Source organism: Xyrauchen texanus, chromosome 25, assembly GCF_025860055.1.
Source record: "Xyrauchen texanus isolate HMW12.3.18 chromosome 25, RBS_HiC_50CHRs, whole genome shotgun sequence".
NCBI lineage: Eukaryota > Metazoa > Chordata > Actinopteri > Cypriniformes > Catostomidae > Xyrauchen > Xyrauchen texanus.
The window spans coordinates 22,707,571-22,726,721 of NC_068300.1; the positions used below are offsets into that span (position 1 = coordinate 22,707,571).

Sequence of the window (19,151 nt, forward strand, 5' to 3'; positions counted from 1 at the left end):
GGGATATAAGCATTGTAATGTATTTACCTAACGGATACTGTGAACCATATCTGAAACATTTCAATAAACAATATTTTATTCTTAAAATTGTGTTTTATTTGAACAGCACACATTCAAATTTTGTATTTAAATATTTATTATTTGCATTTATATGTATTTATTGACATAATAAAAACAGAATGCAATTAAAATAATATATTCTTAAAGAAATTCTCCAACTGAAGTCCTTTTGTTGTTACCCAAAGAGCCATCAGAGAAATGTGCTCTTCATTTCCTGTCCACTGCTTTCCACTCTCTTTGATCTCAGAGCCCCAGCCTCCACTACAATCTCCGTCTTGTTTCTCTTAGCAAAAAGCTTGCTGATATCCAGAAAGGTTTTGTTTTTAGTCTCTGGGATGACCACCCAGATGTAGATAAGTGTGGCAAGACAGACACAAGAGAAAATGATGAAGCTGTATGCACCCAGGCCTTTCTGTAGACAGATCCACAAACAAAAACCATGAGGGGCACATTTTTTCTTATCAACTCCTTCAAGCTCACTTTGATCCCATAGGAAAGACAAATAACAAATTACAGTTCTTAATTAGCTTTACTGTTTCACCTAGACAGCAATGCGATTGAATGGAGACTTCAGCTAAATTCTACTACTTCTCAAATATTTCTCATGAGAAAAAGACCCAAGTAATTTGACATGTCTCTTTCTAGAGAAGTTTCAGAATGGAACTAAACAATGAGCCAGTTTACATGCACACCAATTCTCTGATAACTCCTAAAAATGTGTTTATTTTAAAAAAATCAGACAAAGCAAGAAAACCTGTGCTTACATATATATAAATAATCTTTTTATTCTAAACTTTTAAAGAGGCATGCACACAACACTTGTTCACATTAAGCCAGTAAGAACACCGGTAAAGGTGTTTATATGTAATGTGAAATTTGGGTAATAGGCAAAAATCTACCCATGCCAATTGTTTTTTCTTGAGCAGTTCATGACCTCATGACCGATAAAGGAAAACTGTCTAATGCATTTACATGACCACATGTTGTATACACAGTAATGCACAAAAGAACTTTAAACAATATTTCTATTCTTCTAATTCATTACATTTACAATACCAAATTCTTATGAATGTGTTATCTCGGGAGTCGCGTGGCACCTTGCGAGGTTCGGACACGTGAGCGGCGAGTTCTGCGTACTTTGCTAGTTTTAATACTTTTTGTATCATAAACCTGTGAGATTCAATACACCTTGATTCTTAACTGTTCAAGGAAGACAATCTGTCAAATAATTCAAAATCCTCTGGCTTTGCAGAAATTAAAAGACAATTCTGTGCTCAAGCTGAAGCCCCTGAACAGCAGGCTTCACCATTTGGATGGTGAAGTGAAAGAAATTCGGCGTCAATTGATGAACATGTCTGCAATGCTGATTTAGAGGATCTTGTTGTAATACGTAGATAAATCACTGCCATGCAGACGAAATTCACTGAGATGGTTACAAGAGTGAGGGATGATGAGAAATTGATCAATTATCTGGGGTCATTGGAGAGGGAATTAGCGGCTAATCTGCTAGCGACCAATATGGTGAAAACCCTGGACAGGCTCTTCCCAAGTCTGACATAAAAGGCCATAAGATGGAAATCGAGCAAGCTAACAGAGTTCCGGCTCAGAAATCCATGGAGGGAGACAGGCTCTGATAAATTCTGGCCAAATTTCTGAGATCATCCAATAAAGATTTCATGTTACGTGAGGAGTAAAGGAAGGCTTTCTTGGAAGAATCACAGCATTTTCTTGTTCCCAGACATTGCAAATTCAACAAGAGAGAAACGTGATTGATTCAAGGAATGTAAGAAACACTTACAGCAACAGAAGGTCACTTTTGCACTGATGTAACTGGCCATATTGAGAGTAGATACTAAGGATGGCTTCAAAATATTTACATGCCTACAGCTTGCAATGTCCTTCATAAAGTCAATGGACTGAGTAAGTCATGTTGTGGTACTGTCGATGCCTGACTCACTGAACATTTACTTGACTGCCCAAGGAAAGTGCGTGCCTTTTTTGTTTCTTTTTGTGCTGGTTCCTGGTGGAGTTTGTTTTGTGGAATAACACTCCTTCCGGACAGGTTGTGGATGAATCTGCACATTCTTTGTGCTTATGCCTCCTATTGGCAGGAGTTTGTTTTGTGGAATATTTCTTGCAGGACATTGGAGTGATTAGGTAATTTGTTGCACTCATGTAACAGCCGAATGGGCCGGCTCACTGAACATTCGTTTGACTGCATGAGGAAACTGAAGGACTTTTATTTTATTTTATGCTGGTTCCGCTAGTAGCTGGAGCTTTCTTTGTGGAGGAACACACCTTCGGGACAATTATGTGGAGGAATCTTCATGCTCTTTGTCCTTTCGCCTCCTATTGGCTGGAGTTTGTTTTATAGATTATTTTCTGTTGTGTAATTCTGTCTCACAAAATTTGTATTCAAGCACCCGTCTTGAGAAATCCGATGGCAAAGTTGTTGCGGGGGCTCTCGTAGGCGTACATGGACTGTTTGAGGGATGGAAGCCAGTTGCCGCTGTTGTGCGCGGGGTAAATGCACACGTTTTTCTTTTTTCTGTTTTTTTATTCTGAGGGATGTCCAGGGTTTGATTGTTGCACTAATGTTGGAATGTGGTCATTATAATTTTTCATACTCAATCTATTTTTTCTAATTTGTCAAAATGTCAAATGTTAATATGAGCGGATTGCCTCTCTCCACGTAAAATGTGAATGGTTGGGGCACCCCATAAAAAGAAGGAAGGTTATTTCTTAATAGAATAAGATTTTGGCTAATATTTACGCACCTAACGCTGATAATCATGGCTTTTTTATAGATCTTGAAGGGATGTTGCAAGCTGTTATAATATTGGGAGGAGACAGTGATGCTTCACAGGATGTGTAAAAATCTTGATCTTACAGCTATTTGGAGACTTTTGAACCCATCTGGTAGGGACTATACATTTTAGTTTTATTAAATTTCTATATGATTTACTCTAGAATAGATTTTCATCTGTTGTTGCTCAATTGGAAACATCTTAGTCACAGATCATGCCCTGGTGAGTTTAGAGGTATTGCCACATACAAAGAAAAATAAATCATATAGTTGGTGCTTAAATGTATCTCTTTTGAAAAATCCTGAATTTCAATAATTCAGACAAACAATGTTAAAGGCCGAAATCAATGTTTATATGGAGACCAACCGGTCCTCAGTATCCTCTGCGTGCATGGCTTGGGAGGCACTAAAGGCTGTTCTTAGGGGTCAGATCATACAGTATGCCTCAGTCATCAAAAAATCTAAAGCACGAGAACTCGTGGAGTTGGAAGGGAATATTAAAAGTGCAGCGTCAGAGCTGAAGCGCAGAATGTCGCCTGATGGCCTCAGAGAATTAACACGATTGAAATACAGATTTAATACTATTTTGTCATGGAGACAGTCATACTTTGAGTCAGGGGACAAAGCAGGAAAACTTCTGGCTTCATGTATAAAGCAGAGAGAGTAATTTCTACCATTCCCTCAGTGAAATCTGCTGGTGGTGACATTTTTACCTCAGCCACTGATATTAATAATGCTTTTAAAGAATTCTAGCTTGATCTCTATATTTCCATGTCTTCATCTACTGATAAAGATAATAGAAATTTTGTGGAACCATTAGAAATCCCTAAAAAATTATCTTGATTCGGAAATAACCTTGGAGGAGCTTGGCAATGGAATTAACAGACGGCTTTGCAGCTGAATTATTTTAATCTTATGCTACAGAACTCGCTCCACTTTTGTTAGAAGTTTATACAGAATCATTAAAGAATGGAAAGCTTCCACCAACCATGACACAAGCCTGGATCAGTCTGATTCTTAAAAAGGACAAAGATCCAAGTGTGATGATGATCAGACTCCGGTCACTTCCATCTCACTTGATGATGAAAAGGCGTTTGATAAGGTAGATTGGGATTATCTTTTTAAGATTTTGGAAATATACGGGTTCGGGAATACTTTTATTGGATGGGCTAAATTACTTTATAGACACCCTGTAGCAGCGGTACAAACAAATGGATTAATTTCAGATTATTTTACTCTGGATAGGGGCACCTGGCAGGGTTGCCCTCTTTCCCCTTTATTGTTCTTTCTTGCCCTGGAACCATTAGCAGCCGCTAAGAAAGGAGGATGATTTTCCATTTCTGGTGGCGGGAGGTGTGGTCCATGCTTTTGCTTTACACAAATGATATTTTATTATACATATCTGACCCCTCTAGATCTTGCCGTGCCTTCTCAGGATAGAGTCAATTGGTCTAAATCCGAAGCTTTGTCTCTGACAGCATACTGCCCAGCTTTTCTGCTGGGTCTCTTCCAGTGGCCCAAACAGGGCATTAAGTATTTGGGTATTTTATACTCATTAAATTTGTGTGATTTAGTTAGAGTTTATTTTGACCCCTTAATAACAAGGTTTTCGTGTGATGTGGGCAGGTGGGCTTCATTACATTTATCTATGATTGGGATGGTTAATTTTATTAAAATTAATTGCTTTCCATAATTCAACTTCCTGCTACAATCTCTCCCTGTAGATGTCTCAATCTCTTATTTCAAGCAATTTGATAACATAGCGAAGTCCTTCATTTGGAATGGAAAGCGTCCCAGATTACATTTCAGTAAGTTGCATAGACCGAATGAAAAAGGTGGGCTAGTCCTACCCAAGATTTTTCTTTATTATTATGCATTCGGTCTCAGACATTTGGCTCATTGGTCGCTTCCACCTGAGAGAGCCCCTCCCTGGTTTTGTATTGAACAGGAATTTCTTGCCCCTATTTTGCTATTTCAAAGCCTCTCTATCAAACTAACCGGAGAAGTTAAGTTACACTCCGTCATCTCACATTTGCACTTGGTATGGACTAAAGTGTCCAGAGTGTTTAATTCTGACATTTATTTAAATGTTGCCTCGAGCATATGGTTGAACCAGAAATTATGTATTAATAAGCCCCTTTCTGCTGGTCAGAGTGGATTGTGATTGTGTGGTTGCTACACTCTGTGACCTATTTGAGAGTGATGTGTTGAGATCCCTTGAAAATTTGGTTCAACATTTTGGGATTCCCAGATCTCAGTTCTATAGGTATTTACAGCTGCACCACCTGCTCTCTACAATATTTGTGAGTAGCATACACCTCCTAAAGCGGCAGACACTCTGGGAGTGGTGATTACTGCTTTTGGAAAAGGTCATGACACATCAGTGTATTACTCTCTGCTAATTCAGAGTCTGGGGGACGGAGCTTTAAGTTCTATCAAGAGATTATGGGAGAAAGATTTTAACTTGAAATTGGAGGAGGGAGTGTGGGCTAGGTTTCTAAAAAACATCAAGTCTGTATCTAGAGATGCAAGGGTGCTCCATATGCAATTCAAGATTTTACATAGATTCTATTGGACCACCTCTAGAATGTATAGGTTTGATCTTAAAGACACACCCACCTGCTGGCGATGCCAGTCAGAGGATGGAGACACAGCTCATGTTGTTTGGTGGTGTGCTGAGATCCATTAATTTTGGTTGAAGGTTCAGAGTTTTGTGTCTGATGTTTTTGGCACTCAGGTTTCGTTTTGCCCCAGACTCTGTGTTTTGGGAGATGGGGTGGTAATCGATATAGGAGATAAAGACATAATGTTATGACAGGCAGGCAGATTGTTTTAAGGGGGTGGAAGTCGGCTGGAGCGCCCTCAATTCGAGAGTGGTGCGAGGAGATAGAGTTAGGGGTTAGGTTAGTTTGAAATATATATATAAGTTTGTGTGTGTGTGTGTGTACTTGTGTGTGTGAGACCAAGGGGATGTTCTTTGGGGGTCGGGGTGGGTTTGTTGATTGGAGAGGGGTAGTAGTGGGAGTTAAATGTTGATTCATTGAATATATATGTTTTGTTTTTCTTTGACATCTCTATGAATCAATAAAAATGTTAATCTTAATGATGAATGTACTCTCTCTGTTTTCGATAGATGGTGTTTGACAGGTGATGGAACAGGATGTAACTGGAGATGAACATCAGAATTCAATTGCACTTGGCCCAGCCCATTACCGCTTTGTGCACGCAATTCCACCAAACCCACTTGCGCCTAGACTTGATTTGCATGAAAACACCAAAACTTCATGGACATACCAATTGACTTTACATGTATGACTTATGGCATAGCACTGCAGTTAGCTTTCTTAAAATAGGGCCCTATATGTTTGACAATTGTCTTCTTTTTTTACTTCTAATTTATTTAGTTTTAGTTCTCAAAGAGTCCTCAGTCTTCAGCTGAGAACCTTCAAACTACCAAAAGTAGAAGGATTTGCATTGATGACAAGATTTTTTAAATCATTCGAAATTTCAACCATTAAAAATGGACAGACTCCACCGATCTTTTGAAGCAGAACTCTGATTTGTCAATGGTTCCTTTGAACTCTGACCTCTAAAAAGGGGAAGACCAGGCCAACTGTGAAGTTTGAGAGCCAGTGAACCGAGCCGGCCACCATGAAGGCTGGTGGTCGAGAAGACTGCCGGAACATCTCTGTGGTGATTACATAAGGAATAGGACCTGCGAAGAGATGCAACAAAGTTGTCAAACCTTGAAATTATTTCATCAGGCACCTTTTTAGACAGAAAAATACACAGTAAATAATTTGGACCCACTTTATATTAGGTGTCATTAACTACTATGTACTTAAGCATTTATTACAATGTACTCATAATGCACATACAGTACTTGTTATTTAATTGTACTTACATTTAAAGTACCTGCTTTTAATTACATCTGTAGTTACACTGTTAACCTTATCCCTGACCCTAAACCTAACCCTAACCCAACACTTACCCTAAACCCTTTACATCCAGCTTTAAATTTGTAAAAGTTGTGACAAATTTACAACCTGCAGTGATAATTTTAGTATAATTTTTTAACTACTTTGAATTAAATTACTGATGAGATGAAGCTCTAAAAAGTCATAAAATTGAGCAGAAATGTCAGAAATTACTGCTACAAGTTAAATGGATAAAAACAAGGATGTTTTTATAACATAATCATTAAAATTGTTTTACAGCATACAAGATTGCTTGAAGCACTGTGGTGCTTTTGCAATCTGCTTTATAGCCAATTTAAAGCACAACCACTTTTCTTGTGTTTACTCTAGCGTTTTAATGTAAAGTCCCTGAACCGCAGCATAAATCCATTGCCATTTCCCACAAAGGAATAAAACTGTATGGGAAGGAGGGTGTGAATTAACTGGAATGCAGCGAGCTCCCTGTGTCCCTGTTGGATAGGTCTAAATGGGATTGCTGTGAACTCACTTGGGCCAATGGCATGTCCAATGACATAAACAATGACACAAACAATGCTGATGTAGGGCATCCAATCCAGTTTTGTCTGTGGGTGGAATGTACAGTGAGGAAATTAATGTGAGGTACATTTACCACATTTATAGCCTTGCATTTCACATAGACCCAGGAGTCAAATTTGTCAGCCCAGTACATTCTCTACTCTAGAATTAAAATGTCCTCTGAGACCCTGTCCAGATTTATTTACAGTTAAATTGAATTTGATTGTTCATAATATTGTGCTTTATGCCTGGGTTTGAGTAAGTACAGCATTACTATACCTGGAAGAGTAGAGCTATGGTCAGGAGAGCACAAGCTACACAGCAGATACCAAAGCCAATCAAAAGCAGCAACTTTCTGCCAGATTTCTCCACTATGAACACCTACAAAAACACATATATTATAATCTTGTTTCTTAGTGAAGGATATGAGCTTCATAACAATTATCATGTTAAATAAGTTACTCAACCCTGCTGAAAAGACCAGAATATGTTGTGTTTTGGTTGCTTTTCCCCAACAAGTTGTCCTGGTGTCCGCATCAGGCTTCCTAACTAGGCTAAAACAGTAAAACGTCCTAGGTCAACAAGCTTCATCCATGCTAGTTGTAGCTGGTTGACTAGAAAGGCTGTGCTAGTTGACAAGCTTAGCTTAGTTTTGCTTAATTAGCTAGATCAGCGCCAAACCAGCACAAACCAGCTTTAACCAGGCTGAACTGGAGCAGCATGGAAATTCTAGCTAGTCTTTTCAGCAGGGAAAGGGAATATTAAACAACGAGGAGCATAACTAATGCAGAAAAGCAATGTGGAATTAGAAAGTTAGTTCCTTACAGCTGCTACTGTCATGAAGACATTCACAGCTCCTGTTCCAACTGTCACATACTGAATGTGATCTTCCCTCACTCCTGCTGAGCTGTAGATGCTGTCTGCATAGTAATAAATCTGAAGGTGGGGTTAAAGGTTAGATTTTGTGAAAAAAAAAAACATATTTGAAACCTAACGTGACAATGCACTGACAAGAAAACTGATTTGGCCACAGAGGGAAGTGTGTGTAAAATAATCACTTGTGAAAATTGTGTGGTAGTACATACAGCATTGACGCCTGAGAGTTGTTGGCCCATGTTCAGGATGATAACAGACAGCAGCTGCCAGCGCAGTGAGTGGAAGGTGAGGAGGTTGAGCACGGAGAGATGGCCCTCGGCTCGTTCCGATTGATCCTCATCATGCATCTCGCACAGCTCTTCATCTACATCCTCCCAGCCACGCAGCTGCTGCAGTGCTGAAACACAGCTCAACAGAGCGAGAGGGCATCAAGGCAAACCCCTCAGAGCATTCGTATGTGAATTGAACTGTCTAAAACAAAGAATCCTCTTACAAAAGATTCTAGGTAGAAACATTGAATCGAATGGATAGAGAATAGCATAAAGTTGAATAGCCTGGCCTATAATAACATGCGTAGGAGTATAGTAGGCTATCATTAATGTATTTACAATGTTAATTGTAACTCATTGGGTATAATTAATGTTATGAAACGTTATTCTGAATATTTATAATTATTTATTATGGATCCATGTCACATATCTGGATTTGGAACCTGGAAGTAAACTAAAGAAGGGCAAATTTCTATCCACTTTTTCCTGAATAACTGAAAAGCCTGTTTTTGTTTTCCAGTCTCCAGTTCCCTGTCTGTCGCTCACTTTGCAGTTGTGTAGAATGAAGCGACACTAGGGGACTTCTTTGAAGGCCTCGTTTACATATGAATTTGAGAAAAGGCCAATGAGAAATTGGCAGACAGAATTTGCATGTCCATCCCCCAGACATACGGGCATAAAAGGAGGAAATCATGAGTCTGTCCATTCAGATTTCTTCTTCGGAGCCGAGTGGTTGTGCGATCAGCGAGCTGAATTGACTTACTGTTCCACTCACCTCTGTAGAGCGTATGCTGTTGGATCTACGCCGCATGTCAGAGGCTTTCTCCTTCTCTGCACGGCAATGCAGCTTTGCCCCTGGGCGCTTCAACAGCGCTTCTAAAAGAGAGTATTTTCTGTAAAAGAGTTTAAATTCTCTAAAAGAGCAATATACAGCTGGCGTTGAACGTCCTTTTCAGGACGCATCTTTATAAAGATGCCCTTCCACCCCTGTGTAGTTCCTGGATGCGGTCGATTTCTCTCCACTCCTGACGGTCACAGATGCTGCCTCGTGTGTCTGGGCAGCGATCACACCGAGGCAGCATTTGTGGATGGTTCCCCCCGGCATGCCCGTCCAGCTCGAGGTGAGAGTGGCTCACCTCACGCCCAGTCTGCTTTCTCCCTCGAGCCCCCCGAGCTGGATGATGAGTTCACCGCTGCATCGGAGAGTGTTCTGGCATCTGACGTGGAAGAATCGACTGGACTGCCGCCTTCGGGTCGGCACGCCCAGTCTGAGGCTGACGCCCAGTTGGCCAACATGCTTACCCAGGCCGCCGTCAGCATGGGGTTGGACTGGAACCCTCCATCCTCCCCACAGCCTTCACTGCTAGATGATCCCCCCGATTCCTTTCTTCCCAGAGGTGCATGATGAGCTGATGAGGACATGGAGGACATCTTTCACTGCCCGCAAATAACCTCCTCATGCCAGCTCATCCGCTCTCACTACCCTCGACAGCAGGGCGGCCCTCGGGTACTTGGAGGTCCCCCAGGAGGACAGAGTGGTTGCGATCCACCTATGTCCTATGTCCCACCTGGCGGGATTGCCCGGTGTTCCTCTCCAAGGCCCGTAGGATGCCGTCGTCACTGACCGCCAAAGGGAAGTGGGCATCCACATACTCAATCACCTTGACAACTGGCTCATCCTAGCACACTCTCGAGAGTCACTGTGCGCCCACATGCACCAGGTGATCAGGCACCTCAGCCGTCTAGGGCTTCAGGTCAACTGGGAAAAGAGCAAGCTCACCCCGGTTCAGAGCATCACTGTCTCAATGACAGTGCGCCTCACCAACGAGCGTGCTCAGTCAGTGATGAAATGCCTCACCTTATTCAAGCCAGGCACAGCAGTTGCTCTAAAAAATTTCAGAGGCTCCTGGGGCATAATGCATCCTCAGTGGCGGTCGGTGCCCCGGTCACCATGTTTGTAGCAACTCCTCCCTCACAGCAGTTAGGATCTACCTTTGTGCCATTCCCACATGTGGCCTGAAAACCCATGTGACGTATTTCACCACTCTTTACCTCCCCCCAGCCTGGGCAGGTGGTGGTCTCCGTGGGGTCTTTTCCCCCTGAAAGAATAGGAGTAATTATGCCTTCCCCGATGCGTGTGATAGCGTTAAGATGGCCCCAGCCACTTTGACTCTATGCGAGAAACATAGAGAGAGAAATGGCGCGGCTGGTGCGGCCTGCTCCCATGCTTGGCACGTCGCTTTGTTCCCCCCTTCGGGGTGCCGGGAACCTAAAGATTTTATGGGGGCATTGGGGAAGGGTACGTGCATTCTGACGCAGCCTGTCGCTTTGGCACGCAACTGCCTGCCCGCACCTTTATCAGCAGCACACGTACACGGTTCTGCAAATGGTGTGATTGAATAAGGACTGCTAGTGTTGCTTCATTCGACACAACATTGAAGTGAGCAACCAACGGGGAACGTCTAGGTTACTTTTGTAACCTCCAAGACGTTGTGTCCCCCCTGGCCACGATGCTGAACCGAGCCACTGCTATGGCCGAACCTTATTCTCGGCTCCTCAGTGCAGAATCTGAATGGACAGATGCATGATTCTCTCCGTTTATACCCATATGTCCTGGGGATGGACATGCAAATTCTGTCTGCCAATTTTTCATTGGCCTTTTCTCAAGTTCATAGGTAAGCGAGGCCTTCAAAGAAGTCCGTTCCCTCCATCAGGGAACGGCGGTTACAACGTTTTTTCACTTGCATCAGCATTTGTTCTTAGTGAAAAACGAGATGTTAAGTGTTTTAAATTTCAAAACATTGCCTGTGGCTTCATAGTACCGTACTTTACAGAGTCACGATGACCGTTTATTTGTCACTGCCTCAAGAGTGTGTAGATGACATGAAGCAATGGACTGAGGTTACAGTAAAATCATGAACTACTTTGAGTAGTTAAGACAGACAACAACTGCACAACAAATTGTTCTCCAACTAAAACACGAAAAAAGGTTGTTATTCTCCATCTGGATCGCTTGTTGTAGTTATTTTTTCATTGCTTCCTATTGAGAACAAAACAAGAAAACTGTCCAGCAGCACTCAGAGTCAACATAGCGACACCTAGTGGTTGATCAGAAAAAACAATAGATAGTGGTGAATGGGAGACAACAGAAAATATAGATTTTTTTCCAACAGCAAAAGAAAAAAATATTAATACCACTATTACTTTTCCACAACATCCCAAAAGAGGGGAACATTTGTTTAAAGTGGTGCATTAAAGTCAGAGGAGAGAAATACATTTTTAAAGTTTTTTAATTTAATGCCAAAGTAATAAATCACAAAGAGTAATGTTAGGAAGGTATACTACAAAGAAGAAGAAAAAAAAAATCAATACTGAAATGTTTTCCACTTCTTTCAATGTGTTTTATATTGATAGACTGATATATCAGCCAGGCTGATTAATCAGCCGATATTAGGCCATTCTGTGGTTATCGGCATTGGCCGATAACAGTGTTCGTTTGGCTGAATAAAAGAAGTGTTAACTTTCCCTTGTGCCAGTTCCAAAATCTACCATTATATTTGTCAATGGATAGTCAACATTTTCTGTTTTCAAGTTATGTTTTTTCAAGTATACTGTTTGCAAATTTTTGTAAATATTGCATTAATTAAGTATTTGTTTCACATCGAAAATTGTATTAACATCTGATTTGCTGTTTTAAATTGTATTATGTTTATCCTGTCAACAAGATATCGGTATCCTCATCTGCCCTTCAAAAAACACATCGGTTGAACACTAATGTTTTCCACAAGATTTACACTGCTAAATAGGCAGAAACACGTCATCACAGTCTGTACAAAAATTAGTGATCATATAATAATTGGCAGACCCTCATGCAGTAGCACCATGTACCCCCTATTGAAGACCCCTACTTTATATATTACATTGTATTTGAAATTATTATATTCAAACTCTCTCATGTCAATGTGTGAACTCATTGAGCATTCTGTTAAAATTTGCCAAATAGCAATTTTCAATTTTTATTACATATTATTACCACATTAGAGCCATGTGAACAATTTTTATGGTGTTGAATTAATGAATTATTTTAACACGTCATTATTAACCACTATTTGTTCTGGCATTTTGATTCTACACAAGCACTTTAAGGTATTTACAAAGAAGCAACAAGGTACAGTGAGTGTATATATATATATATATATATATACAGTGGTTACGGAAAGTATTCAGACCCCCTTAAATTTTTCACTCTTTGTTATATTGCAGCCATTTGCTAAAATCATTTAAGTAAATTTTTTTTCCTCATTATTGTACACACAGCACCCCATATTGACAGAAAAACACAGAATTGTTGACATTTTTGCACATTTATTAAAAAAGAAAAACTGAAATATCACATGGTCCTAAGTATTCAGACCCTTTGTTCAGTATTTAGTAGAAGCACCCTTTTGATCTAATACAGCCATGAGTCTTTTTGGGAAAGATGCAACAAGTTTTTCACATCTGGATTTGGGTATCCTCTGCCATTCCTCCTTGCAGATCCTCTCCAGTTCTGTCAGGTTGGATGGTAAACGTTGGTGGACAGCCATTTTCAGGTCTCTCCAGAGATGCTCAATTGGGTTTAAGTCAGGGCTCTGGCTGGGCCATTCAAGAACAGTCACGGAGTTGTTGTGAAGCCACTCCTTCGTTATTTTAGCGGTGTGCTTAGGGTCATTGTCTTGTTGGAAGGTGAACCTTCGGCCCAGTCTGAGGTCCAGAGCACTCTGGGTAAGGTTTTCGTCCAGGATATCCCTGTACTTAGCTGCATTCATCTTTCCCTCGATTGCTACCAGTCGTCCTGTCCCTGCAGCTGAAAAACACCCCCACAGCATGATGCTGCCACCACCATGCTTCACTGTCGAGACTGTATTGGACAGGTGATGAGCAGTGCCTGGTTTTCTCCACACATACCGCTTAGAATTAAGGCCAAAAAGTTCTAGCTTGGTCTCATCAGACCAGAGAATCTTATTTATCACCATCTTTGAGTCCTTCAGGTGTTTTTTAGCAAACTCCATGCAGGCTTTCATGTATCTTGCACTGAGGAGAGGCTTCCGTCGGGCCACTCTGCCATAAAGCCCCGACTGGTGGATGGCTGCAGTGATGGTTGACTTACTACAACTTTCTCCCATCTCCCGACTGCATCTCTGGAGCTCAGCCACAGTGATCTTTGGGTTCTTCTTTACCTCTCTCACCAAGGCTCTTCTCCCCCGATAGCTCAGTTTGGCCGGACGGCCAGCTCTAGGAAGGGTTTTGGTCATCCCAAACGTCTTCCATTTAAGGATTATGGAGGCCACTGTGCTCTTATGAACCTTATGGGCAGCAGAATTTTTTTTGTAACCTTTGCCAGATCTGTGCCTTGCCACAATTCTGTCTCTGAGCTCTTCAGGCAGTTCCTTTGACCTCATGATTCTCATTTGCTCTGACATGCACTGTGAGCTGTAAGGTCTTATATAGACAGGTGTGTGGCTTTCCTAATCAAGTCCAATCAGTATAATCAAACACAGCTGGACTCAATTGAAGGTGTAGAACCATCTCAAGGATGATCAGAAGAAATGGACAGCACCTGAGTTAAATATATGAGTGTCACAGCAAAGGGTCTGAATACTTAGGACCATGTGATATTTGTGATAAGTTTTTCTATTTTAATAAATGTGCAAAAATGTCAACAATTCTGTGTTTTTCTGTCAATATGGGGTGCTGTGTGTACAATAATGAGGAAAACAAATGAACTTAAATGATTTTAGCAAATGGCTGCAATATAACAAAGCGTGAAAAATGTAAGGGGGTCTGAATACTTTCCATACCCACTGTTTATATATATATATATAGAGAGAGAGAGAGAGAGAGAGAGAGAGAGAGAGAGAGAGAGAGAGAGAGATAGATAGATTGCAGTAATGTTAATAAAATGCTCTTTCAACGTTTTCTGTCATTGATAAACTTTCTCAAAAATTTTGCATGAACCTATTATTCATACATTGTTAGTGGAACGTTCTTTAAATGTTACTACACTGTAAAAGTATTCCACAATGTTCAAAAGTTTTCCAGAATGTTCCTATAACCAAGAATAAAAATAAAAACTAGATGTTTTGAATGTAACAAGAACTTTCAAATAACGTTTTCACAACCTAACAGGAACGTTAGGAAAATGTTCTTGGAACATAACATCGTTAACTGGGCAAGTGCGCATCTGTTATGAAACACACATTTTCTGAGTTCTTTGACATGGGAGACAGAAATAACTCTTTGTGTACCTTTCCTGGCAGTTTTTTCATCCCCCTTTTGTATGAGCATGTAGCGTGGGCTCTCTGGGAAGAAGGGTAGAAGCAGGAGTTCAATGACAGCAGGGATACCTGTGAGACCCAACATAATGGCCCAGCCTAGAGAGAGAACATTACACATCACCATGTTTATTCTCCAACAGCAGAAAATCCCCCTAAAATCTCTATATTAGAAAACAGTATACAGACAGGAATTTCATAGCAATAGTACAGCATGTCATTAAAGAGCATTTTATATATATAGTCTCTAGATAATCAAAGTGAGATTTGAATTAATTTGTCTGGCTCGTTACTCTGTGTTAAAGGTGCATAAAAATGTTTTTCATGAAAAAGTTTGAGCCCTAAAGACATGAATACTTAATAGCATACTTATAAAATATATGTTTAAAATTATGTACACACATGTAATGAAGACTCATTCATATCAGCAGCCTATTAAAAGCTGTTTTATTGTACATGGAGCTGAAGTGCCTCTCGAGACTGCCATGTTTAGATCACATGACCAGCTAAATAAACCAGATTTTTATCTTAGTAATTTCCTATTATCTGACACGTTCACCCACAAACTATAAGGTATTTCAACAATGGCATCGGTAACTGAACACTTGCAGCAACATTAACATAAAATTAATGAGTGCATTGTATTTAAAGGTTTAAATACAGCCACTCTGCAAGATTGACTCTTCAAACCAATTACCACAAGAGAACTGCACAAATAATTTATAATATGTTGGGTGTCACCTTCTTTGTTGCCCAGGATACTGCGAATGCCAAAAACCTGTGCGGTTAGAATTCCAATAGTGATGAAGAGCTGGGGCACTATACCAATGGCCCCCCTAAAATTCTTGGGTGAGAGCTCTCCCAAATACATAGGCACCACATTAGAGGACAGGCCTAGAAGAGAATCAGCAAAACACTGTTGGTCTGTTTTTATAAAAGCATACTGTCATGCTTAGGAGTTCACCCAAAAATGTAAATTCTCTCATTATTTACTCACCCTCATGCAATCCAAGCTTTATATTACCTTCCTGCTTATGTTCTGCTTTACAGAATTTAAGATTTTTAGAAGAATATCTCAACTCTGTAGGTCCATACAATGCAATTGATAAGTGACCAGAACTCCAAAAGCTCCCAAAAAGGAGATAAATGCAGCATAAAAGTAATCCATATGACTCCAGTGGTTTAATCAATGTCGTCTAAAGCAATCCAGTTGGTTTTGGGTGAGAACAGACAAAAATATAACAAATTTTTGTCTGTACATCTTGACAGCAGTCTCCTTTGCGATCATAACTTCAAGCTTGATTACATTTCCTATAGCTTCATCTAGCACTCTGCACATGCATCATGCACTAGGAAATGAAATCAAGCTTGAACTCATGATCGCGCTTAGAGAATGCAATGTCAAGATGTACCGTGAAAAAGAAGTTATATTTTATCTCACCCCAAACCAACCGGATAACTTCAGAAGACATTGATTAAACCACTGGAGTCTTATGGATTACTTTTATGCTGACTTTATCTCCTTTCTGGAGCTTTTAGATTTTTTGTCACCATTTACTTGCATTGTATGGACCTACAGAGATATTCTTCTAAAAATCTTCTTTTATGTTCTGCAGAACAGAAGAAAGAAAGTCATACACACCTGGGATGGCATGATTGTGAGTAATTTTCAGTTTTGGGTGAACTATCCCTTTAACCTTTCTATTGTCCTAACAGAAATTACATGGCATATAATTTTTTTATATAATAGAAAGAAACTGGCATACAGAATTGATTTTAGTTGTGAACAGGTAGCAATCTAGTAAATAAGTTAAAATATGCTTTTGGTATGATAATCATCAATTCATTTCGTAGAAGGGAATATTCTTAGGGCAGTTAGAGCATTAAATAGCTGATCCATACTGATGTGTGGAAATTGTACTGACCTGCACAGATGCCCACTAAAAAGCGAGCAGCAATGATGATCTCGAATGACTTCCCCACTTCACTCACACCCATCATTATAGCAGGAACAATAGAGAAGATGTTGTTGAAGAGTAGTGTGCCTTTTCTGTAGGCCAAAGATCTCAGTTAAAAAACTATAACATATGAGAAAAAGGGTGTATGATGATTTGGATCCATTAAGAAGGTTGGTATGATTTGTTCACACAGATTACCTTCCAAATTTGTTCACCAATGGGGCCACCATAAGAGAACCAAAAAACCCACCCAGTGGGTACATGGACACCGTTACAGACCACAGGAGGGTCAAGAGATTGTCTGTCATTGGACCATAACGATCCTCATATATTTGAGTGTAGAACAACTGCATATCCTTTTATCAGAATATCAGAGTAAAGTTTATCAGAGGTTGTAGCTAAATATGTATAAAGAATGTTAAATGGCAACACTTGACATTTGCAAGAATAGAACAAAATAGAATAGAATAGAATATACTCAGTACTGGGGCGGGTGAGTTGATCACTGCCACATTGTAGCCATACTGAAAAGACGAACCAAATGCAGAGATCAAAGACGCTAAAGCCAGTACCAGCGTCAACCTCTGCAAAATAAAATGATGTTATAAAACATGTAAATGCTAATAACAGTCTTCATAGACAAAGAATAATGTTAGGTCATATATATATATATATATATATATGTAGGCTACTTCTATATATTGAAAGTGGCTGTTGATTGAAATACTGTTGGTTGCTTATGTTGTCGAACAAAACCAAAAGGTAAAAAACAACAACAACAACAACAACAACAACAATGTAAAACAAGGGCTCTATTTTGTATCAGAAAAATTATTTAAAGTCAGAAGTACTCACCCCCTTCCTCTCAAATGTTTTCATTTCATTTTCTACCTCCATGTTTTAAATCCTCTGTGGTACTTAGTTAGAAACAACTTCAGTGTAAAAGACCCGCTGTCATTTCTTTTTATTGCACTTTGGACATTGGAGCCAACCCTGACAATTGTTGTTTTGTACTAAAGCCAATTTATAATCTGTTATAAACAAAAAGGTAATGCAAATGTTAATAATCAAAGAGAACCATGGAAAGTAATCATCATGTCATTCAGGACTGGAAGTTTTATAACTAACAATTATAAAATTATATGTACATTTCCATTAAATTTTGCAGAGGTGAATTTAACCAAATGTACCTAAAAGTGTATCTTCTTCCTTATTTGTGTTTGTAAATACCTTGTTTGTCTTTGCTTGTGTTATTTAAAACAACCAAAACCTTTATCAAAATGACTAACAAATTAGGAAATACTGTACAACCAATACCTGTCTCTCGGTGCCATTTACTGTTTATTTTATGTCTCTTATTGACTAATCGACACTCACTGAGCACTTTATAAGAAACACTTGTACACCTACTTATTCATGCGAGTATCTAATCAGCCAATTGTGTGGGAGCAGTGCAATTCATAAAATGATGCAGATATGGGTCAGGAGCTTCAGTTAATGTTCACATCAACCATCAGAATGGGAAAAAATGTGATCTCAGTGATTTGGAACGTGGCATGATTGTTGGTGCCAGACGGGCTGGTTTGAGCATTTCTGTAACTGCTGATCTCCTGGGATTTGCACACACAACAGTCTCAAGAATTTAATCTGGTGCCAAAAACAAAAAACATCCAGTGAGTGACAGTTCTGTGGACAGAATGACTTATTGATAAGAGATGTCAATAGAGAATGGCTAGACTGGTTCAAGCTGACAGAAAGGCTACAGTAACTCAGATTTATGTATAACCCACTATATACGTATGTGAGCAGAATAACATCTCAGAAGCACAAAATGTCGAACCTTGAGGCAGATGGGCTACAACAGCAGAGACCACATCAAGCACGTTATTAGGACCATACTGTTACAAGTGCTCAGTGAGTGTATATATTTCAGTATATATGTATGTGCATGCAAAAATGTGGAGAATGGGAGAAAGTACACACTAATACTTGAAACCTTGCCAATGGCAGTTAAAACAAATGTTGGAGCACCCCAGGGCTACGTTAGTTCTGCCATGCTTTTTAACATTGTACACAGACAACTGTCGTATAGACAGGTCTAGTCAATACATCTTAAAGTACTCTGATGATACTGTGTTAATATCTGTGTTATGTGACTCAGAGAGCCTTGGATTGCACCAACAGGGGGTGACTAAATTGGTAGAGTGGTGTGACAACAATGCCCTTTTTATTAATATAAAAAAAACTGAAGAGATTGTATTTGGGTCAACATCCGATCCTCATATGATGCCTGTTGTTATACATAATGACACTATCAGACAGATAGGGACATATAAATACCTACGAGTAATGATAGATAACATGCTATCGTGGAA

At 39.8% G+C, this 19,151-nt stretch overlaps 1 protein-coding gene across 1 annotated transcript; it reads right to left on the reverse strand.

Annotated features, from left to right (window-relative positions):
• Nucleotides 1–95: 95 nt before the first annotated feature.
• LOC127619326 (solute carrier family 2, facilitated glucose transporter member 5-like) lies at nt 96–17,760 on the reverse strand. The gene is made up of 12 exons (XM_052092208.1): nt 17,632–17,760; nt 17,262–17,360; nt 16,975–17,132; nt 16,744–16,868; nt 15,560–15,712; nt 14,792–14,917; nt 8,445–8,632; nt 8,185–8,295; nt 7,639–7,740; nt 7,331–7,406; nt 6,454–6,581; nt 96–472 (listed from the first exon to the last, which is right to left on the reverse strand). The coding sequence occupies exons 1-12, from the start codon at nt 17,671–17,673 to the stop codon at nt 251–253; spliced, it is 1,530 nt and encodes a 509-aa protein (XP_051948168.1). The 5' UTR covers nt 17,674–17,760; the 3' UTR covers nt 96–250.
• Between the last annotated feature and the right edge of the window lie 1,391 nt (nt 17,761–19,151).